Raw genomic sequence first — 25099 nt, forward strand, 5'->3', positions numbered from 1 at the left:
CTGACCCAGCTTTGAGCTGGAGACCACCCAGCTCCTAATATACAGAGGAAAATGGTACTTTTACCCTGAGATGCCATGCTGTATATCACGAAGGCTCTATGTAACTTGGAGATTATCAGTCTTCAACAGTAAACTACATCGGCAACACCTTCAAATTTTGCCAATACCTGAAAAAGAAGAAAAATAAAGGAGAAAGAACTCTGGAAGCAGAAGAGCAAAGACAAATCTGTAATATTTGCTTGAGCCTGTCTTTTGAGGTGGGAGAGCGGAAGAAGTAACAATGAGTTTGCAGTTGAAAACTAGCCCAGATCTTAAAGAGGCACACAGGTTTCACTACTAGGTCTGCCACAGATCTACTTTGTAAATATAGTGAATGATCTAAAATGAGGTGATAACAAGGAAGGAAGAGAGCTGTGACAATAATTGATTAGTAGCATTGAGAATAGGGGATGTGTATGCAGAATGAGAGTGAAGAGGAGTAGACAATAAATGAGGAAGAAAATGAAAAGTCAGAGGACAAAGAAGGAAAGATGAAAGAAAAGTCATATTAGAGAATAACTTTAAATGTGCAAGTGTAACAGAGGCCCAACTCTGACAAAGATTCTGTGCTTTTCAGTGTTTCATACGTTTTTAAAGGAGTGCTACAGGTAGAAAAAAAAATCTAAGTGTTGAAGTGAACCTTGGCTCTGGAACCTGCATCCCCTGACCTGCTGCTTATAGTACGTCAGACACCCTGAAACATCACACTCCCAAGGACACATAAAGCCAGTCAGCCATGGGTAAGTTTCTCATGTAATTCAAGAGATTGAGAAGGCATCCTTGTATGTACCTTCTCTACCCCAGGATACAATAAATGTTGCTTTCTCATGGAATCATATCCACTCCATTGCCCTCGTTCAAGAGTGAGTCTGTTTGTCTGTTCTGTGATGGATTTTTGCTGTGGTCTTCTTTTGAACTCGAGGTTTCTTCCTACTCAGGATTTTCACAAATAAGTCCCAAAGGTCTTGTGAAGAGCCTGTTTCTGGTCCTTGCTCCTCATTGTCTCTACTACCTGAATTAGAATCATAGAGTGATAGAAAATGCTGTGTTGGAAGGGCTCCATCAGGATCATCGAGTCCAACTCCTGACCCTGCACAGGGCACCCTGAGAATCACCCTATGTGCCTGAGAACATTGTCCAAACACTTCTTGAAATCAGACAAGGCTTGGTGCTGTGACCACTTCCCTGGGGAGCCTGTTCCAATTCCCAAACCCCCTCTGGGGAACAGCCTTTTCCTGATATCCAATCTAAATCTCACCTGACTCAACTTCATGATGTTTCCTCAAGTCCTGTACCTGGTTATGAGAGTGAGGAGATCAGTGTCTGTCGCTCCTCTTTCCCTCACAAGGAAGTTGCAGGCTGCAGTGACATCTCCCCTCAGTCTTCTCCAGGCTGAACAGACCAAGTGACCTCAGCCGTTTCCCACATGGCTTTCCCTCAAGCCTTTCACCATCCCCATTGCTCTGCTTTGGATGCTCTCTAACAGCTTCATGTCTTTTTTATATTACGGTGCCCAAAACTGCACACAAAACTCAAGGTGAGTCCCTTGCTTGGCTGCAGATGCTGTCCCTGATGCCCCCCAGGACAGGGTTGGCCCTCCTGGCTGCCAGGGCGCTGCTGACTCATGTTCAGCTTGCAGTCAGCCAGGACTCACAGGTCCCTTTCCACAGTGCTGCTCTCCAGCCTCTCACTCTCTGTGCACACAACTGGAGTTGCCCTGTCCCAGGTACAGGATTTGGCATTTGCCCTTGTTAAAGTTCAGAGAAGAACAACTGCACCCCTTGTGCATGAAGAAAAGCCAGAGAAGGCAAAGAAGTTCACACCCACCTAACAAAAAGAAAGATTGCAACTGCAACTTCAAGTTTTTCTTACACTTATCCTGTTGTAAGGTCCTTAATAAACACTGTCAGGTTTCTGTCCTATCCCTGTTCTATTCTTTGGAGTTGCCATATCTGTGTCTTAAAGTCACTGTAATTTTAGTACTAATGGAATTGATTTTTTTTTTCCTGGGGTTTAGCTCTCCTGTTTCTAAAAAAGCTCTCCAAATATGGCTTGGAAGTTCAAACTCAAGACCAGTCATATGTCTTTACTCCTTAGAGATGCCAGAACTATAGCAGACATGTGCTTTGGACTTCAGTATTTCCATTAAAAGAGAATTATTCCCATTTCACTAGGGAGTTCAGCTGAGACAACCTGATCCTTTTGCTGAGACTGTATTCATCCTTTCCAGTATGTGATTGCATTTCTTTCATTGTGCCCACTTGAATTCAAAATCTAAAATCATGAAGATTAGGGAGTAAATTAAGTCCTTATGCTCATGATTTTTACTCAGTTTCCTACAGAAAAAGATGTGTGGATATATGAATTTGTCTAATCATATGAGATTATTTTTTACTATATAGCCAGTTTCAACTTAATTCAGTGCTACACTTCAAAATGGTGGGGTCTGGCTTTGTAATTTAGTAACGTCTGTATTAATGACAGTTCAGATCAACATGATCAGTGGAAGCAAAAGGGGACAAAATGCTGAGACTGTCAGCATGCTTTCTGAGACTCGAAGTGAAGGGCTACAAATGTATGAAAATGATTGCCACAAAAGAAAATATATGCTTCTTTATGCAAACATGCAATCTACATAGTTTTGCCCTGAGTAAGGTGTTAGGTGTGGCACGATTACCCGGTTCAGCAGCAGCAAGTCCTGAGCAACTATTCAGTTACACAACTCTGGTGTGGAAAGAAAGCTCTAAGTGGGTGCAGACATCTGCTTTAATCCTTGCGAGGCTTCCTGAGCTTTGTAAATTGGCTTTTGTGTAAATGGAAATCAGGCTGTGTATTTTCTGCCTGGTATGGTGTTGAGTGCATGTTCCAAAAGTATTTAAAGATTACTTCTTTGTTAAGATACAGAGCAAAATAATTGTTTTGTCTACCTGGAAGAAATTAGAAGTTGTACATGTGGATACAAGCTAATTATTTCCTCTTGTTCAGGCTCATTTAATGCAGACAGCAGTAATATTTGCTTAAAAAAGGAGAGTAAAAAAATTTATATCTTACCATTCATAATCCAAAAAGACATTTATGTCTTGCCTGGATGCCATCCAACCAGTAAGTAGAAAACAAACAAACAAAACTACTGAGATAAAAGCAAACCAGGGAAAAGCCTAATGAACTTAAGAAACATAAATAGATAGCCGGTGCAGGCCGGCACGCTTTCACTCACCGTGTCGATTTTGCACCTGAGGACCTGGTGTAAAATCTGGGAAAACATACCCGAGGCAGACTGTGTTACATATTGTGTATGCGGGGGGGAAAAAAAAAAAAAAAAAAAAAAAAAGCGGGGAGGGATATTGCTGCCTGAAGAGCATCCGAGGCGTTCCAGTGAAATTGTGCAGCAGCAGCAGAAGAGGTTCCTGGGCAAAGAATTGAGTTGCCGCTGTGTCACAGGGCATCGAGGTCAGGGGTGGGGAGGGCAGCGGGAATTTAGGCAATACCAGAGGTGGCTCGGGGGGCGCAGGGAAAATATTGCGTACGCAAATCCCTCTTTTTCTTCCTTCTGGTTTTTCCCTCTGGCTGTTTACTCTCCCGGAGGTGCCGCCGGCAGAGGGCACAGGGCGCCCGCGGGACGCGCGGCTGCGCTCCCCTCCGCGCTGCTCGTCCGGGCGGCGCCTGCTCACAGGTGTATAACCCAAAATCCATTAGCTTTCAATTAGGAACGAACGAACAGAAAGGTTCCTGTGTCTGTGTACCTTCAGAGTGGGCTAAGTGTTGGGGCACGGGTGAGAATCTCACTGAAACTCAATGATGCCTGACAAGAAATCATGAAGGTGACCGCCCTCTTTCTTTTTTTAATTTTTTTTTAATCTAACAATAAAAGCTATGATGGAGTGGCAGTGAATAATACAGTAGATTAAACAGTCACGTGGAGGAGTGTCTTAGGACCCCACATGGCCAAGAATTTCAGTGATAAGCACGTTTGTCAAAAGAAAGGTCTGGTTCCTGGAAGCGGAAATGAGTTTCTAATTCAGACCAAATGATTTTCAGCTGGAAATAAAAATAGGAAACTATATCAGAAGTTGAAAATAAAAAGTTACTTGATAGGTGATAAAGTGTTTTAGTATTTCTGTGAAACTCATGTAAATTAGTAAGTTTACAAGGAGTCATGATTAACTTGAGGACACAGTCAAATATTTTCAGTGAATCCGACATTGTTAGTTTACCCAAAATGCGTGGGTCTTCTTGTTCTTCATTTAAATCAGCCCTTCATACTCCTCCAAATTTGATTTTTGCATTTTCATTTAATTCTGAATTCATTTTCCCCTATTTTTCCAGTTCATCAGCCAACCAAAAACCATCCACAAGCCCTTTTTTTTAAGAGTCCTAAAGGATCTGTATAAGAGTGACAGTGGATGATAGTGAAAAGTCACTTTGCTGTTACTGTTTATTTTGGTTATGTAACTGGAATAAATTATATTAGAAATAAATGTATTTTATGACATAGCAACAACAACAAAAATTATTCTGTTTCCAGTCCCAGATATTAAAAAAAAAAAAAAAAAAAAGTGTCCAAGCAAGAATTATAAGGTGGTTTATTTATAAGTATCCTGAATTTTGAAACATTTATTCCAGCTTAGTTTCCTCTCACTTTTTTTCTTTTTAATAGAAGGCGGGGTTTCATGAAATATTGTTTCTCATGTCCATACTTTTAGTAGCAACACAAGGCAAAGCAACACAAAATTCACAGTAAAATTACCAAAGAAAAATCAGAGGATGCCTTGAAGTGGAAAAGGTTGGTTTCCCTAATGCTATATTGAAATGTTTTAGTCTTAAAATTAGATTATGGGGAATAACCATCCCATATTAAAATTTAAAAGTACTTTTATACCTTATAGCTCTATGTGTGGATATCCAATACATGAGGGTTTGGGTGGAGCAAGAAGAGCAACTAGTTTATAATGTCTTGTATATACAAATGAGGAAATGCAGTTAAAACAGCTGAAACCACACTTGTGTTAAATAAACAAGCTCCCTGCTGTGGTCCTTTCCATCACAGAGGTCCACAGTACCTACAGAATCAGGTTTATGTCTGAACTTTTTCATGTTTAGGAATCATGGTTCTCTTTACTAGCAAAGGTGCAGACCATCACATAACATTTTTGCAAAGGCTTGCTCTTTTTTTTTTAACTTGTGATTTCCTCACTAGCTTGAAATGTTTCATTCAAAAGCTAATTTTCAAAGTGACTTCACATGGAGAAATCTATTTTAAGACATTGGTTAATTCAACATCAGTGAAGTGTGGAGAGAAACAAAAATGAAGTCATTGTTCATTGTGAAATTATATATGTCATATTCAATGGTGGGGGAAATTTTGCAGACCTCTCTTTCTTTTCTCAATTTTATTCCAACCAATTGGTGCACTTATTAATTCTTATGGCTTTCATTAGTCAAATGAAGATGATACACAGTTCTCTGTTTCCTTTTCTGGGATCTTTTTCGTCTTCTCTAAATAATTTCTCCATCTGGATGCATGGTCAGCACTTGCCATGAATCCCAGATAAAGCAGAAATCCATTATTGCTGTCCCATTTGTTGTCTTTGTGTGTTTGGATAACTGGTTTAAGCCACAGTTGAGCAACTTATTTTATGTGGACATACTCCAGAACCAAAGCAGTAAACAGGGAATTACCAGTGTATTCTAACACAAAAATTAGAATAAGCATTCATATTTCCTGTGTTTAGGCATGCTTACACTGGTCCTTTTTAAAATTTTTTTCAGCTAGAATCTGGTATAGCTGAAATTTGGATGTATGATCTGGTTTTCCTTCAGGTTATGTGTTATGGAAACCTCCTTTTTAAGCTAGAGTTGTCTTTAACCATATTGCAGTTTTGTTTATGGTCACATTGCACGTGTGACTTTTAGTATTCTTTTTTGTGGTTTGCAATTTCTCATGTGATTTTAGGTTTTAAAATGTCTGCCCTATTCTCGTGTTATCATGCTATGCATAGTCAGTGCAAAGTTTTGTGCTTGGCACATAGGGCAATTCATCTCAAAATTACATGTTATTTGCTTAATTTGGTATTTCTATTTACACTAACTCTAAATACCCATTTGGATCTTATGATCAGCTTCCAATTTATTTCTGCTGTTGCATCCGGACAGTTGCTATTTGCGTCTTTCTGGATTTTCCAGTGTGTACATTCTGGTGAAAATGTCCATCTCATGCAGCTGCACTGTGGATTCACATTTCCAGAGTAATACAAGTGTTAAAAATATTCTAAGCCATAAATTTTTGCGTGTGTGAAAGAGAGACTCGTACATTGCAGATCTTGGGTTCTGGGCTCTTGGATCACTCAGGGAATCCACAGCCTTGAGCGGCTCTAGGCACAAGCTGACAAGGCAATTCCTCAGCATCAAGTACTCTGCATGTTTCTGTGTTTGTGGGCAAGGTGGGGACAAACCAGTCCCAAACCTGATGCCTGCTTTGCTGTCTGTACCAAAGCCCTGAGGAGGAAAACATTTTGCTTTTGCTCTTGGGGAAATTTTGCATGCAGAATGGCAGCAGCTGCTCAGGAGCAGGGTGGGAGTTCCTGGCAGTGGTGAAAGTGTGCTGATGTGATGCCTCTCCATGTCATTTTATGTTCTGATTTCTTTTATGTCAAGACAGCTCAAACTCATCCCTCAAATTTTGGACAGCAAAATTCAATTTTGGCTATATTATGATGATGGCAACTCTGCCTTTGAGATAAATATACAGCCTATTCTTCTATAAGCAAAGCAAAATAGAACTAAGCTCTGAAGAATAGGACCCACAAAAAAAAAAAAAATCCAAAACTCCACAAAGAAAAAAGTAAATTAACCTCTTCAGCTCACATGAGTTCTCCTATTATTGAATTAGCAAAGGGAAAGGAAGTATGCATGTGTTTTCTAACAGTTTGGCCAAGGTTGAAAGAACAGAAGAACAAAGGCATGATATTATGGCACAGAGCAAAAGAGGCTTTAAAATACTTCAGGAACAAATGTTAAAATATTTAGGCTGGTCTCTGAAAAAAACCATAAACCTTTTAAAATAACAAACACTATAGCAAAGACTTTCTGTACAGGACTCAGAAACATGAGTCTTGCTAAAATTAGTGTGAGCTGTGCATCTACCTTTATAATGGCTTTGAAATCTCAGCCTATAATATTCCTCATCAGCTGTATAGGAAAGAAAACATTTTCTGTGACTGAGAGCAGAAGTAGTTGTCTGTCCAGAAATACTGGAAATCATGCCAAGTTGTTTCAAGTGCTAGATAGGCTCTACAACACATACTAATTCATTTAATAACATCTCGGAGGTATTTAAAGCCTTGTAAAGGAAATGATGGGGGCACAAGTGTTAGACTTTTATATGTTCAGTCAAAAATGTACAAAATTCCTAGTGCATTGTAAAATGAAGGAGCAAGGAAGGCCAGAGTCTTTAACCATCTGAAACAATCTAATCATCCTCTGCAAATGCACTGTTTGAGGTGACTATGTTAACTGAAAATGGAGAGATTAAATAAAGTCAGGCTGATAAATCCCCTGAGTACTACTAACTTATTTGTAATATCATTGGAGATGAGTAGTATGACTGGTGTCTCAAGTCAGAAAGCTGTGACATTCAGGGGGAAGATAATTGAAGCCTGCCACTCCAAAGCCCTCGGTACATGTTCAGATATTATCAATGCAAATCTTACAGCCAACAATTTGCATCAAGATAAAAAGTAATTCCTCCTTTGGCTGCCTTGGGATCAATCCATGAGAGAGCGCAGGAAGAAATTATAATTGATTTGTGATGATGTATCAACCATGTCTTTTAGAGAAACAGAAACTGCTCTCCCGCACTTGACTTTTACACCAGAGTGAAGACCAATGAAGACCACAGAGTTCTTGTTTCAGAAAATCAAGTGGGATTTTCCATAGGAAAAACCCTGATTGAAAGCAGTCCATTTTCAGGGACCCCTATGAAGCACAGACTGCCAGTTTAAGCATCACAATTTACTCCCCCTCTGTGAGAACTCAAAGAGAGGGTTGTTTCTGATGACAGCAAACACCTAAATGATTTAGTAGTTATACTTAAAATTATGTATGCATTGTCCCTAGAAGCTGACTGAAAGGCAGTGCAGACTAGAAGTAATGACAGCATAAACTTCACCAATTCCATTTAATTCCTTTCACATCATTTAAGACGCCTTAAGACAGAGACACAGGTAAAAAGCACAAAAATCATTCTAGACTTTGTCACCTCAAACTAGAATGATTTCTGTGCTTTTTACCTGTGTCTCTGTCTTAAGGCGTCTTAAATGATGTGAAAGGAATTAAATGGAATTGGTGATTTCTGACACAGGTTTTTTGGTATATACTTTGTTTCTTCTCTGACTCTCAGAACAGCTGACCAAAACTAAGCATCTAAATAGAGAAGAGCCACAGTTGTTCGAGGAACTGTCATCACCTCCACCTTTTGGGGGATCATTTGTTCCAAATATCATCAATTACAGATTCATCTGCAAGCATTTTCCATTTTTTAATTCATCTTACTCTTTGAGCTATTCTGCAATTGTTGGTAATTTAAGCAGGCAAAGAGCTAGCTGAGTGCCCCTTGCATATCTGAAGGACAACCATCCAGATCACAACCATTTCTGCAACTACCCTTCCCCAAACACAGGAGAATACAAACCTTTGAAAGAGGTGCTCATGGAGTTTGTGAAAACATGACTCAAACCCAGGAGATTCTCACAACACCCTAAAAACCAATCAAAATTACTGCATATATTCCTGGTAGGCTTCACAATGGAAATAAAAACAATTCAAAGTCAAGCAAGAGGCAAAAAATTGTTTCTTGAGAATGGTTGCTTGATGTTAATTTATCAAATAAGTTAGTCAATGCAGTTCCTGCAATAGACCTATTTTCCATCTTAAAAAGCCTTAAAAATACTGGATTTTGATTTGTCTGCCTGTCAAATTATATTTTATATTAACAGAGCTAAAAATGCTACAGTGGTGATATATCTAATATTCTCTACATTGGAAGAAGTTATTATCCTACTCTTCAAAAAAACCTCTCTGTCCAACTTTTCTGATAGGCATCCCCATAGATTTTTCTTGGTTCCCCTGGTTATTACTCTGGAGAACAAGAACCAGCTTCTATACTGCCTGCTAAGGTGCCTAGAGCCTCACTGACCAACCCTGACATCAATGACTAACTTTAGTAAAGATCTTGAACATTAGACCACTGTCAGTTTAATTTTTAAAATTATTATTGGTGATTTTTAGTTTTTATATATTGAACTGTTGGTGTGTAATCTTAATATTTTATGCGTACTTGAAATGATCATGATTCAAAATATTGTTTATTGCTCTGCATTTCAAGTATACCATTAAATCATGGATTCATTGTGCTCCTGCACAGGAAGTTTAGAAAATAGCACTCTCGGAATAATTTGTTTTCTGCACTGCTTATCTCCAAGATAGATAATTTGGATATAAATCTGTTTTCTAAATGTGATGCACAAGGCAGCCTACAATCATCATGACTACTCATCAGTCTCTTCAAAGTAACTCTACCGGGAGACAGTTCAGAATCTTCATTTTTATTTAATCCCCCGGTTTCTCTTCGGAAAATAGCAAATAAAGGCTCCAATTATAGAGGTGTTTGTTGCACAGACGGCTTGTTCCCAAAGGTCTTGATTCTGCTCTTGCTGTTGCAGCGCCGCTGCAGCACTTGAGCACTGGTTTAACTTCACGCAAGCAAGGCTGCTGACTTCAATGGGACCATTGGCATAACCATGTCTTGAACCAGTGTACAGCCAATAGTTCTGATTCAGGAAAGTGCCATTGCACGTGCTTGGTGTTACTTGTAATCAAGAAAGCCCCCTTAGCCTGAGGTTAAGCAAAAGACTTTCACAGCACTGAATATCCATGAGAGAATGCAGGTGTTTTGCTACCAAGATGCCATAAAAATATAATGCAGAGACAAAAGGCATCATACGGAGTTACCAACTCAGCGATCTATCCTAATTTTCATACATTCCAAATGTTAATGAGATACATCAATGCATGGTTGACAATTTAGCGTAGTTCAAGATAGATTTGAATTACCTGAGGCTCTTATCTCCTTGCTTACATTTGCAAACCAAGATGATGCTGCTGCTACCGTTCCTTAGAACCTCACAGCTCTTCCATCCCAATGAGCTTCTTTGCAAGCAAGGGGTCTTGTGACCTAGTTGCAAAACACCCAGCAGCTGATCTCAATTTGGGAACAAGATAAACTATGGGTGCATAACAAAAACTTATGGAGCAACATGAGAATTTTGTCAGAAGCTGCTTTAAGGGATGGCTCTTATAGGAAGCTTGGAAGCACCTCAAGAGATCATTTGATTGTCCTAAGGCAAGATTAGCTTTAATAACATCATTCTTGAGTAGTGCATGTTCAGCCTGTTCTAAAAGACCTTGAATGATAGGTATTGCTCCCTATACTCCCTAGTCGCTATCTTTCCTCTTTGAATACCTTAGATAGAGTCTCAGGTAACTCTCTCTTGCTTTAATATGTGCTATTATAATTGAAATAAAATCCTTTTAAATAAAAAGCCTGCAGCATTTATGGAGAGGAATTTACTCCTCACTTCTTTACATTCTTCACTTCTCCTGACTTGACAGAGCTAATTCCACTCTCTTCTTATACTGTGTTTCCTAGGTCTGTGTTTATTATCTTGGGGACCCTGAGAACCTCATATTTCAGCCATTTATTTGAGTTCTGCTGGCAAACCCAGGAGTATTTATGAATATGATTGCAAAGCATTCTGAAAAGGAAATAATTTGTGTGACTCCATGCAAGCTACAATTGTATTTAGCTACGGTACAACTATCACTCCATATGAATCCAAGACTTAGAACACCTTTTGTAGATGAGCAGCCCTAACAAATTTTTTGTACTATCAGAAACCTCTGTGACTGGTTCCACTGCCCTCAGCAACTTGGTTAGAGGAAAAAAAACAGAAGCAGAAAGATTTGGCTAAATAAGAATGATATATCAAAACACTCAATATTTTAATGAAAGAAACTGAATATCCACACATTTGCACTTCTGTACAGTTTTTGTGATATATATATAATTTTAAGCTGTTTACAAATAACATTTAATGCTTCAAATATTACATAATGTTGATATTATATTTCTAGCAGAAATAAATATATTGCACTTAAAAAGAAACTTTTCATTAGATGTTGCTTCATAGTTTATGTTCACAACTTTTTTTTCCATAAAAAGATTTCCCTCTACCCCCACCCCATACACACAAACACACACTTCGGTACATGGTGAATGTGCTCACGCAATGCAATATAAACAACAAAGTCAACACAGCAAACAGAAGAACTGTGGTACATTCTGTTAAAGAGGCTACATCCAGTTTTTTTACCTTCCTTATTTTTAAACCAAATCTTTGCTCATGTTTCTGAAGGTACAATTAAAAAGAAAAAGATTGTTTAAATGTGCTAAAGGTAAAATACAGCAAACTGTATTTTTTGTCCTTAAACTATCATAAAAAGTTACTTCAGAGCTTATTTAATTCACTGCTTAGTTTTCTCTTAAAAAGATAAAATAAAGAAAGAGAAGTTGTCATCTGATAATCTAGAGATTATATGCAAGGACATTTGATTACAGAGTACTACATAAATCCTCTGGCCAGTAAGTAGGTGGTTGGTAAAGAAACCACATCTCCTGCAGCAGAAATGCTCTGTAAAGAATAGTGAGAATAAAATCTCACTAAAACCAAAATTAATTTTGCAGTGAGTGTCATCCCCCAGCAGATGATGAGTATATGCACTGTGGCCACAACTTCCTTGAGACAAGAAGCCGTGTTACACTAATCTTACTGTTGCTATTACCCTTACCTAGAAGTAAATTACCACAATTTATATTGACTTACACTTTTGGAAATTATCTCAAGTTTTTGCAAAAATTTTCATTGATATTATCCGTTTCTGTAGAGTACACACATATAAAGAGGATGCACTACATAATCAAGTTGCCAGCCCAAATGCTTTTCAGTTAAAAAAGGTTCAGTTTCAAGTGCCAGTCAGTGTTTGCTGGATGTTGGAAATGGCAACATCTTCTTACGTGTGTACATATTGATGCAGTGTCCCGGCCTCCATGGGTAAAACCGTCTGTGAGAAATTCTGCAATTGCATTCTGAAGGTTGTGGTACCAAGCATGTCAGCTACCATACAACTTACCATCCTTGGACTCATGAAGAAGCATTTCCATTGGGAACTCTACCTTTATCTACTTGGTCTATGCTTGTTATTCTGTTTGCACCCAGAAGAGTATGACTGAAACCCAGTGGCATTGATTTGCTATCTTTGACAGTGCCTCAGGCCTTACAAAGCAATGCTGCAAACCAAAGAGATAAATTAAAAATGGGAGGGTTTAGGTTTAGATTCTCAGGGCTCCAAAAGTAGAAGAAAAAATATTCAGACAAATGCATCCAAATCAGTTTTGTTAATATATGGGATGCTTTTGTTGGATTAAAGACTGGAGGGTGTTGACAATCTATGGATAAAATGGTAAGACATGAAAAACACAAAAATACTTGAAACACTTCCAAGTAAAATCTTATCATTCTCTTTGAAAAGCATATTCAGGCATGTTCTCTCCACTCTTCTTAAAAAAAGGCAAACAAATCTCCTCCCCCCCCCAAAAAAAAAACCCAAACAAAATCAAACAACATAAACCAGCTCCATTTTTCTGAGCCAAGAAAAAAGCTCATAAAGGTGGAGAGCACTTCTCATGGGATATAAAACGTGAATTGTATTTGGAAAATAAATTTTAGATTATATTTGGCATTCCTAGCCCATCTACCAACAACAGATGTTCTGTCCTGAAAGTGATGCAATTTTGACAGCAGTACAGCAAGTCCTTAAATAAATTACTGGGCTGTTGTCAAAGTGGTGGAGACAATTATTTTTTTTAAGCAAAAGTGATTTTACTCTTTAACCAATTAATTACAAATTCACATTCATTTTCTTCCAGTCGTGAGTTCAGGGCTAAAGCTGATCTGTACTTGGTTTTTAATCTTTCCTGTACTGTTCCTATATTGTTGCTGTCATTTAAGTCACTGTTCCTACTGCCAGACTTTATTTTTAGATGACAATGTGGAATGAAATCCTTCCCCCGATACAGTCAATAAATTTCCATTTTACTTCAGTTGGGTAGAAATCTTATTCCTGGAATCACTCCCATGCTTCCCCAGGCCTACAGGAAGGTGAGAGGGACATGGAGCAGAAACATTGTGAGGTGGCAAGACTGCTTCACTGGATGTCCTGTGGCCTCTGTGAACTTAATCCCTTTAACCTCAAATCTCTGCAACAGGTTTTGTAGGTAGGACTGTGAGGGCAAAGAAGAGGACGTGAGGAATGGACATACTTATTGATCACATTCCTGAGGAAATCTGTCACAAGCTGCCTTCATTCCCTTGCTTGGGACTTGCCTGTGATTCTGCATTAGTGAGCTACCCAATGGGTTTCTGCTGCAAAAGAATTAAACCATCGGAGAGAAGCACAAGGAGGGATGAGCCCACTGAGAGAGACTTGGTTTGACTGGAAAAATCAAGCTGTGGATTTTGACAGATAATTCTGCATGATCTGTAATACAAAATTCATCAGAGAGAATTTGGAAGAGGCGTTGGCTTTATCTTGTTTTTATATCGAGACAGCATACAGCCATGCTATCTCAGATATGAATCACACTTCATTTGTAGCGGAAAGCCCTTTTCTTTGATTTAATATTTTTGTTGTAAATGAAGTTGTCAAAATCCAGTTTCATTCTCCAGAAAGAGCCTGGAGAACTTTCTCTGAGACAGTGTAAGGGGCATTTCTGCATGCCAAATATTGATGTTCTCAGAGCAGGGACTGGGACAGGGCTGAAAAGATTGTGTAGTTTATTTCTGTGAATTTGGTTCATGAAGAAAGGTGATGTATGAGCAGCCTTTATGTCACATGTTGACCATGCCTAAATCAACCCACCTGTTTCAAACTTGTTTCTGGAGTCATATAAAAGTTGCCTACTCACTTGACCCTTTCCTGATGGAAGTATTAGCAGTAAAACTGCTGGCTTGAGTTCTGAACCTAACTGTATCCCCTGAACTCCAGATAAGTTAATGAAGCTGCAGAAGAAACCAGATAAAAGAAACAGAATTTCCCCACAGGCTTTAGTGCATGTCATCCGAGGGTCTTCATACAACTCTAACAGAAGTCAAACAACCAAAGAGAAAACTTTCTTCCAAACCTCTTCTTATGTTTCTGCAGAGTCATGTTTACTTGAAAAATTACGCTCTTGTAAGGTCAGTATCACCTAATTTCCTGAAAAATAGGGGGTTTATCTCTAAACCAGTTTTAAGTAGGCACAATCTTGCACTTTTCCTGTGAATCTGATAACCTGCGGCAAAATCTAATATTTGGGTACACCAAGACAAATTCAGTGTCTGATTCTGAGCCATTTAAATACTGCTTGGCCTGTTATATTAATTTGTGGAACTCCTTGTAGCAGGTCTGAATTGTAAATAAATTTTCATTTTTATTTACATACATAGAACAGGAGTTGCAAATTGGCCCAGGTCAGTTTTCATCAGCCGATCCAACAGTCATTAATGAGAATTAGGGTGGTATTGCAAAAAACTTGGTTGAAAAGGTGATTGAAATGGCCAGCTTGAGAAGATTTTGAATTCAGCTACTAGAAAATACATAATGGTTGTCTTTTTCCATGGGATGCATATGCCTTGCCTTGCGCTTTGCAGAGATGGGAGTAGGTGATTCAGTGTACTTCACTCTGCTCTTTACCATATGACACCAATACAGAATGGTGAAAAGCAGAGGACAATAAGTCTGTTTTGTGTTCCAGCTACACACAGATCTGTAATATATGAGATTATATATGCTAGTTCTCTTTTGTCCATAGATGTATTATCATCTATAGCTTGGATGCAACTAGACACAGAAACTTTGTGTCAACTTATTACTTACAGTGGAATCCCAGCTCTTGCCACACAGAAAACCAACATCACACTTTTACTCTTTCCAGTAGTGCAAAGGATTCATGCTAGCTCTCTGCAGACAAGGTCATAATTTTCTTATGCCTCTGTAGCTCCTCCGTTGCATCGACACAACATACTAGAGAAGGGGACAGTACTTTGAATGAGAGCCCCAAATACTAAATGAAAAAAATCAGACATGAATTTAAAAAAACTTTCGTGTGAAGTTCTGTACTGGTATTTTTCCAAGGAAATTCACCATTATAGTGGGACATGAAAAAAACTGGTTTTCCTGGCCAAGCTGATGCCTTTTGTAATAACAGCCATAACCAAACCCAACAAAATCAGAACAAGTGGAAAGATACTCCAATGCCACTCATACCAGTCCATTAATTATAGTTTGATCCAGAGAGTCTAGACTGATCTAGCCTGAAATCTAGGGTTAACTTGGTTCACGTGTGCAGCTGGAAACAGGTCTTCAGTGGCACACACAGCAGCAAACAAGCACTGCTTTAAAACTGGAAATCTTGGGTTTCTAAGTTTAAGTAACTGATTTTTCCAAATCAAAGTTTTTCTTCATTATATCTTTACGAACAGTTAAATTGTTCCTCCTTGGATAGAGGACAAACTTCCTTTTAGACTGAAGGACAGAATACATTATTACTACTACAGTCCTGTAACACAGTTCTTTTTTTTTGAACCGATAAGTGTTTTGTGAAAGAAACAAAGAAAGAAAGAAAGACTTGTTAATAGCGTTCTCTTTGTGATTATAGTAGCAACTAAGAAATACTGGTTTTGGTGAATATATGCCAGTCTTAAAAAGGACAGTGGTCTTCTCCACTTTGTCCTGTTTTCAGCAAATGTATGCTGAGATAGCCTAAAACATGCTCAAAGTTACAGCAATACATTTTTCTGTTTAGATGCTCATCAGTCACAAGAAGAGATGAAGATGAGTAAGAGTATTGCCTTTTTTAGAATTCATCTAGCATATGAAAAAAGACCTATAGACAATTAGTTTGTACACTGCTGCTTAAAGATAATCTCTTTCCACTAGGTATAATGCACCTTTGGAACAAGCTGCACGTGACCAAAATCCTGGGGACTTTGGGATCCATTTTGGCTGTGTTACACATAGGTCTTTGAGCAGCTCCAAGCTGCATGCTCTCTTCTCGTGATCCCTCAAAAGAGAAATCTGTATCCACAATGCATTTTCTTAGCTGGTTTGTCATGAGTTCAGCACTCCTGCCACAGGCCTTTCAGGAAGGTCCCTTGTATTTTGTCATAGCAAACTTGCACATTTAAAATCTTGTGTTCCTCTTGTCATACGTCACTCATACAAACGGTGTCATCACTGCGGAAGAGTGACGCAGTCCTTGGATAGCTGCATAAGGACCCTGCTGAAAATAATGGTGGTACCTTGGCATGTGGAAGGATGGGAAAGTGGGGCCACTGCCTTGCATGGAGCTGGCTATAGCAGAGGGTGTAAGAGGCATTCCCAGGCGGCTGTACGGAGGCAGAGATCCTTGGATTGGATGAGGAATGGGTGTAGCTATGGATGCAGTGCTGGTACCCAGGGCACTCAAAGACTGTGGATGCTGAAATCCTGGGAAACTGGTTGAAGAGGAAACCCAGGAACTGAGGGACAGGTTATCAGATGTTGTAAAGGCTGACCCTGCAAGCAAAGAGAAAGGATACCCAGCATTGGCACACGAAGCTGGTAAAGTAGCGAAAAGGGAGAAAATCAGTCCTTCACAGCAAGCCTGGTTTCAATGACCAGTAGTCATTGGAAATACTTCCCGAATACTTCAGTCTGTAAAATGTTATTTGCTGGTTGCTGTCCTTTATCGCTATGTCTTAGACAAATTTCCATTTTCAGAAGCTGGTTGCAGTGGTTTCAACAGTAAAATCAGCTTTGCACATTGAACATTTTAGATATTAAACACTGAAGCACCTTGTAATGCTACCGCTAAACACTGAAATATCTACTCTGACATGGAAGCTCACTGTACTACATTCCTGTTTTGAAGACATACTTGTAGATTTTTTTCATCAGATCCTTAGGAGAACTGTTGTTTTGGGGTTTTTTTTACCAAAACTTCAGTGTGGCAAAAATGGAGAAAAATGTAATTTGCTCTACAAGTTTTCCTTATTTTTTAATCCCAGGAAAACCTGTCAACACTACATATTTCCAGTCAACCTGATTCTTTCCATAATATAGAGCAAAAAAAATCCTAAAAACATAAATGTTGAAGTATTTGTTGTTTTTCCAACTGTGTACAGTACTCTAATAAACAGCATCAATGCTAATTCATAGTAAGAGGTACAGAACTTGCTCTGAAGGTAATATCTACTTTTGATCAAATGGAAGTGTTCTGTTTATCATTTTGTTTTGGGTTTGTTTAATTTGAAAAGTTTCAAAACCTATTTCCACAAATCTTCCAACTCTTTAAAATACTTTTTGTTTCCTGGAGATTGAAGAATCATTAAAGAAAAAGGTTTCTTAAAATTAGAATGAATTACTTAAGTTGACAGTAAAATTTTGGGGAAAAAATAATTTGTTTGGATGATTACACATGGTCATTTTCAAATAATCTGATGACTGTGTTGTCCTTCATCTCTAAAGTTCCTATATGCATCTGGTCATCATCATATGTCTGATTTCTAGAAATGGGGAATACAACAAAATGCTATAAATAAACTCATTGTATTCCTCTTTAAACAATGATTTAACTCTTGTCTCCTATGTATTTTCTTACTTGACCAGCTTTCTTATTTCAGAAAATAAATTTGTTGGAAAGAGTATTTGATGAAATATAATTTCAATTCAGTATTGCAAAACATTCTGAGACAACAAATTTTGTCACAGGTGCTAGTTTCATAAATCTAATTCAAGAAGGGAGGTTCATCCAAACTGTAGAATGAAAACATATGAAGACTTCTATCCATCAAGGAAAACTTACTGGAATTAAGTAAAGTAACCAATCATAGCCACATACTCAAACCAAACTATAAGGAAAAAAACAACAGAAATAAAAAGTGTGTATTGTTGAGGTTTGTTTGGGTTGTTTTTTTACATCATAAATCTCTTATGGGATATATTCTCAAACCGTGAATTATTTTTCCTCTGCTTAATGAAACAAGAAAAACAGCCCAGTAACAGGAAAAATAAATTGTGCCAATTTAGCAGTGGAGATAAACTTGAACCAAATCCTGGTCCTACCGCTGAACCAAATCCTAACTGCTGGGAAATTAGGATCCAGAGCCAAACTCTAAGTATGACACATTACTCACAGACCACAGCAAAACCCTTGACAAATCAGAGGGTATCTGAGCATTGCTGCACTACCGGGAAAGCAGGGTGCAAATCTGGATTTGCCCAGAAGGTTTTCATTTAGCTCTGTTCCAGGTGGCTACTATGAATCCTGTGGATGTGTGTGGGCATTGGCACAGAGAAATTATGCATTAAAGAGTTTCCATTGAATTTATATATTTCCTATTTGTTAGTTTCTTTTGGAATTAGACATCTTGTCATGTAGGTTAGCTGCTCCCATCTCTAGATGGCTGAAATTTGCTGAGCAGAGAATGGTCTGGGAGGGTGCTGAGGTAATTACCGAGTTTATCACTGCTATTTATTTCTTTGTTTTATACAGATTAAGGTGTGTGATTCTTTCTTATGAATGACTGTGATTCTAGGGCTGGAACACTTCTCCTATAAGGAAAGGCTTTGAGAATTGGGCTTGTGGAGTCTTGAGAAGAGCTGACTTTTGGGACACCTAATTGCAGCCTGTCAGTGCTTAAAGCAGGCCTGTGAGAAAGCTGGGAATAAATTTTTTACCATGATCTGTCACAAGTATGGGCTTTAAACTAAAAGTGGATAGATTTAGACTAGGTATGGGAAAGAAATTTTTTACTGTGAGGGTGTTGAAACACCAGTTGGTGAAACACAGGTTGCCCAGAGAGGGGCCAGATGTCCCATCCCAGGAAATATGCAAGGTCAAGTTGGATGGGGGTCTAAGCACCCTGATTTAGTTGAAGATGTCTCTGCTCACTGAAGGGAGTTTGCACTACATAACCTTTAACAGTCCCTTCCAACACTAACTGTCCAATGATTTTCATGAGGAACTTCCTCAAGCATCTTTTCCGGCTCCAACTGATTTGGTCTCTAATTGCAGCTTAGTACTCCACATACCACTTTTGCCACCACCAAGGGAATTAGTACTTCTGAGGCAATCAAGGTCTCAAAGAGCTTGCAACAGACACCACCCAGCAATGCAGATGTATTTGGCTCTCAACTCTTATTTTTGTGGGGGAGCATCAGTTTTGAATGCAAGGTAATTTTAAAATTCATCGGCAGAAATGAAAACATCTATGGAATTTCATTAACAACATTGTATCTCCTTGTATCTTGGAGGAGTATTCCTTATTTAAGGGCACTAGACCTAAAGAGAGACCAAAGGCAGTACCAGTTATTCATGTGTAAGAGCAGTATGATTTACCTTCTGTGCATGTCTCTAGTTGCCCAGAACACTCACATCCCATGTAGCATATGGCTCCCAGATTAGAAAAAAAAGTTCTTTGCCATGATTCACAATTTTCCTCACTTACTCATTTGCCATATTGCGAGCAAATGCAGAACTGTACCCTTTTATTGCACATAAAATTAATTGTAATAAAGTAGTATATCCACCATGACACCTTTCTAAGGACTCTCTTCTGAAGAGATTTAACAGCCAGCTCTCATACTGAGGTTCACCTGGTTCATTTTGTCACTCCTGAGGGAGAACATTGTACTAGGGAGAAATTTAATTCTTGAAGAGAAGGTGCTTTGCTCTGAGCACTTCCAGCAATGGAAAATTTAATACTGTCTTCAACAATAGCTGGCCTGGGATCTAAGCTGACATGAAGCAAGGTAATTCCCCAGAGCTATGTGAAAGGAAGGCATCATAGCAGGTGAAGTTGCTTGAGAAACTCCAAAATCTAAGGATCTGCTCTTAGAATAGATGTGTAAAAACAAGCCCACCTAATCACATTTTGCTGAAGAGCAACTCATGGTTAAAAATAAGTGTGTTTTCCCTGCACAAGTCCAAAGAGCTCATGACCAGAAAGAATGCTGTTATCTTAGCAGCACTGTATGAAGTTAGAGGACAAGACAAGGGCATTGCCAGTCGGAAGACAGATAGAACTGCTTTACCTCAAGTGGCTGTGGCATATCAGGCAGGTCACAAAGTCAACGTGCAAACTATAATGCAAGACAAGTTTATGCTAGTCAGCAATCCTACAGGAAGGGTTTGAGATCTATTTCCAGTGGTAAATTATGACAGATGCAATTTCTGCAGTAAGTATCCACACAAAGAACAAGTCTGTCTTGCTGCTTCTTTTGCTAGTACTAACACAGACAAATTGTTTGATAAAGCATTTAGGGCTAATTTCTTCAGCAGGAACAGCACCTTTAAGAGACTAACAGATAACAATTAAACATCAATTTTTCAGGGAGCTACCAAATTTTCTTCCCAAGGAAGCAAAGTGGGTTAACCACAGGCTGGTTGGAGATGGTTAGAACTAAGTCCTCTGTTCACAGGAGGCTGGAGGGGCAGCAAGTGGTACATCTACATGGTGCTTTACAAGTGGTGTGGAGCCCAGCTAGCAAGTCCTGCCAAGAGATGGGGAGTGTTAACTTGTTCTCAGCACCACAGTAATGAAGTTTTCTGGTTTGCAGACATCTTGAAGAGGAAGCAGAACTAATTCTCTCCTGATGGCAAAGATTATATGGTCGTCTCTAGAACTGCCTCCTGAATTAAGCCACCCACACCAGTGCTGTGGGCATATCAGATGTCCCAAAGAGCCAAAAGGTACCAAGTATTCTTCATCATATGACTTCATGGTAGAGAGACACACCAGAGAAATGCTTTAGAGTACCATGGTACTGCCCGTGGTCCTGCTTTTCTCAAGCATAACTGAGTCACCACAGTTTACATCATGAGCACGTTTTCCTACCTCTGCTTTGTGTTGCCTGGCTGTCATCTCCGAGATCATCTTCTCCTCCATAAGTCCGAATGGGGGATCGAGCATAGGAATGCTTTTGGATAAGGCTCTCCACACTTTCTCTGTGAAAGGAAACAGCCTAATATATCAATACCATCCTAAACAGCATCCTATTTTTTTAAGGTAAACACAATGCCTCTTCCTGTCCAGATCACAGCTTTCTCACACAGGCTCTCCAAAGTTACTTAACAAAAGACTTACCTCATAGCATGACATTGGAAATGCCAGATTTGGCCTGCATTTTTGTAATATTGCAGATCACCACTTACCAGCTTCTTCAGCAGAGTGAACTTCCTACTGTGCTTCCTGGATGTGGTCTTGGACAGTGAATATCAGAACAGCACTCTTCATAAATTTGAAAATGCAAACTCTGCATTTGTGCTGAGCGATGAGTCTGGGTTCAAAGAGACACCTGTGGTCCAGCTCCTTTCAAACAAGCTTTTGCGTTGCACATGACCACCTCATTTGCTGCTTTCCCCTTTTTCTTGAAGCAGGGGCAAAGATAGGTGTGTCCAGAGACAACTCTGCTCTGATTATGCTCTCTCAGCATCACAGCGGAGGGCAGTTTGTAGCAGGAAGTCTGCAGATACTACTGATCTCGTGCCACATCTATTCTGGGAGGTTAGACGTGTCTGCCAGGCCCCTGCCTTGCTGGTAGCACAGATCACTGAAGTCACCCAAACCATTTTTAAATAGAAGGAAGGCATATCTGCACGATAAGCCTTAGTAGTTTATAAGGAAGATCCAACCTTACACATTCCAAGCGCATTTCCATGTAAGTAGGTGGCATTATACCAAAGATGAAAATTACCTAGGCACATTTCCAAAATGGTTTTGACCTTCTGTTCCTGTTTAAGGAATCTAAGTAGCAATAGTTGTTTAACTTGATGAATGTTTTGTCTGAATTTACCATTTGTCCATTCATTCTTGCTAATGCCCTTTGCTTAGAGAGTGCGCCTGTTCCAGAAATTCCAAGGAAAAATATTTTTCAAGTAACATGATAAATCACAGTGGCACATGTTTTCCTTTCCTACAGAAAGTCCATTATGGTCATTTTGTCCTTGGTCTATAACTGGCATCATTACTTATGCTAGCCTCCTCAGAAAAAAATAAATAAAAAGAGGATCTTATCAAAGTGATTTACTTGTGTCAGGATTGGAAGTGGACTGAAAGCAATGGCAGTTCCTACATAGAGGATGATATAATTGGATTACTGCCTTTTAAGTGATTGAAAACAGTAGGCATATCAGGGCTATCTTGAAGAAGATTTTCCAAAGAAAAAGACAGATGGCATTGTTTACATTATGTGCTGAATGCCTCTTGAAACATTAGACTTTCTTCTGAAGCAGAATGTGAAATGCGTAGAATTTTACTTGACCAAAAGGGCTATTTCATATGAGTACAGCATAACAGAATAACAAATTAGACTGGTATTGTCTGAGTGATTTAGATACTGGTATATAAACATATTCATAATCCAAGAATTACTAGTCTATCAAGGTCTGAAAAATAAATTTAATACAGGTGATTGTCTGTATTGTCTCTATTGACTTTATTTCTAGTAAGGGTCTGCTTATAATGGCAGATATTACAGTACATAATAATATCCTGATGCAACAGAAACAATGCAGGCTGTAGCTTTAGCACAGTGGGCCAATTTCACCTCTAAAACATTGGATCCAATGGCAGCTTGGGGATAAACTCACCCCAATAAATTTACATTTGAATTACCTACAGGGATTTAAAGCTAAATCAAATGCCCACAATTATTGCAGACTAAATTCTTTCCAGATGGGTTTGTATGCTAGACAGAGAACTCTATTATTCTATATGGTTGTCTTCTTTTAAAGGAAAAAGAGAGATGACTTCTTAGTGAACCCTGAATCTGCAAAGTTTGAAACCAGGGAACTATGTGGTAGGTTTATTTATTTATTTTATGATGTCGTGTTGCAGATAGTATGCAAAAGGTTTTGGAAGATTAATCTCATTCATTGGCACAAGAAGCAAAGGTTTTTATGGCAGAGGGAATGTGGAAACTTGGATCAGGGAAAACAACTAATCTCACTGAAACAGTTCCTTTTGTGCAGCTGAGATTTAATATTCAAAACTGTGTGAGCTTGTCTTGACTAACCATATTGGTTGTTTATGCTATAATCACAAAACACCTACTGAATTTTCATTTTAGAGGTTGAGGCTGTGACTCTCATCATGAATGCAAAGCATTGAGATTCACACCAGAATTTAGGCACCTGCCCCCACAGTCTCCAGGTGGCTCCTCTTCTTTCCACATACAACACATAGTGCATATAAACCTCCAAACACACCTACAAAATGCAAAAGCCTGAGCTCACCTAAGTGTGCAAAAGGAAGCAGGAAAAAAAAAAAAGAAAAAAAGAAGCAGTGTATTTTCTCTACTCAAAAAGCATATCTCTGTGTTATCCTCCAAGCACTGTCTCTTCTACTAAGGAAAACAAGAGCAGAAGTCTTTCCTTCCCCTTGTGTTTCAAAGGAAAAGGGTGTGGTAGCCTCTGTACCATGCTGCAATATTCCATCCTCAGAGAACACCACTTGGAGTCTGGATAGAGAAGACAGCAGTTGCAATTCATTTAACCTATAAAAACATTTGGATTTTCCCACATAGGTTGGAAAGAGGAGACTAACCTACTCCACCCTTTAAAGACAGAGGTGCCTTAGGACTTGACTCCAACGCAGATATGTAGGAGGAAGCAAAACTTTAACAACAAGACTTAAGTGCCTGTGAAATCTAGTTCAAAATGCAGGAGCAAAGCTGGCAATCTGGAACACAGATTCCTTCTTATATCCTTGTTTCCACTGGGTACAAAAGGACTTTAAATCTCAAAATCTCTCTGAAAATTCTCCTTGTGGAAGTATGGACCCTTTAGGGTATCCCAAATATGGTGCTCTGGAGAGTGGATCAATAAAATACATTTTTTTTCAAGTCCCAAAATACTACACTAACACTACTAAAAGGGAAATACATTATTACCTCTGGCTTTATAGTTCTGTGTGCAACATCAGATATTTCAATGTGGTTCCAAGGATTTATGGAAATAATTTTATAAGTTACTGAATCACAAATTAATATTTGACACTTTATTATTCTATGCTTAATTTCAAAAAATAGCAAGTGAAGTATATGATGGAGGTTTTTTTAAAGGTATCTTTGCTTTTTTTTCAGCACTGTTCCACAGTAAACATGTTGTCTGAAGAACAAAGTGACTTCCAGTAACTCAATACTCAACTTCTGTCCTGTTTCTTTGTTTGAGATCAGAGACTTGTTATCTAATACTGGGACCTAACAATTTTTACCTTTTAATGTGTCTAGGAACTCCACACTTTCTTCTATTAGCACTATAAATTAGCACTAAACTTTGTTCTGACATAGATCACAAGCTGCCAGTTGAATAAAGGAAAGATTTCTTTTTTCTGTGAAATGTTTTTGTGTGGTCTACCAACAAGTTTGATCTTCCATGCTGTTCTTCAACTCACAGATATCTTGGAAATACCCACAGGAGGGGAAAAGCATGCACATACCCACAATATATTACTATGATTGAGTTGTGCAATGTGTACAGCTGGATAATAGTAGGAGATGACAGGCTGGAGAAGAGCAAGTTAGTGACTGAAGCTGCTTGAGAAAAAGGATCTATGTGCCAAATGGAAAGGAAAAAACTACGCTCGTATTGGCAAGCACACCCACAGAGAAGATGCGAGGAAGGACAAATGTGAAGAGAGATAATAGGAAAAGGAGCTCAGGCTGATTCCAATAATCTGCATTCCAACAGAAGCACACTTTGAGCCCAGCCCTGTCAATAAACCTTATTAGGAATGAAGCACTTGTCTCCTTCGTCCAAGAAATAAACTAGCAAAATTTGAACCTGAAATCAAAGGGTGTGAAAGGCTGAAAGAATTCATCAATTAGAAAGGGTTTAGGGTGCACAGGGAACATCTTGCTATTC

The 25099-nt window shown here is 38.8% G+C and overlaps 1 protein-coding gene across 1 annotated transcript in view; it reads right to left on the reverse strand.

The window, feature by feature from the left end:
• Positions 1-11039: 11039 nt before the first annotated feature.
• Positions 11040-25099, reverse strand: part of TBX20 (T-box transcription factor 20) — a 39820-nt gene continuing 25760 nt past the window's right edge. Inside the window, exons 7-8 of the mRNA XM_038128899.1 lie at positions 21072-21181; positions 11040-16749 (exon numbers count right to left, since the gene is read on the reverse strand). Coding sequence (XP_037984827.1) covers positions 16409-16749; positions 21072-21181 — 451 coding nt within the window. The 3' untranslated portion in view covers positions 11040-16408. The remainder of the gene's footprint in view (positions 16750-21071; positions 21182-25099) is intronic.

The sequence above is a fragment of the Motacilla alba genome, chromosome 2 (assembly GCF_015832195.1).
Source record: "Motacilla alba alba isolate MOTALB_02 chromosome 2, Motacilla_alba_V1.0_pri, whole genome shotgun sequence".
Classification (NCBI taxonomy): Eukaryota; Metazoa; Chordata; class Aves; order Passeriformes; family Motacillidae; genus Motacilla; species Motacilla alba.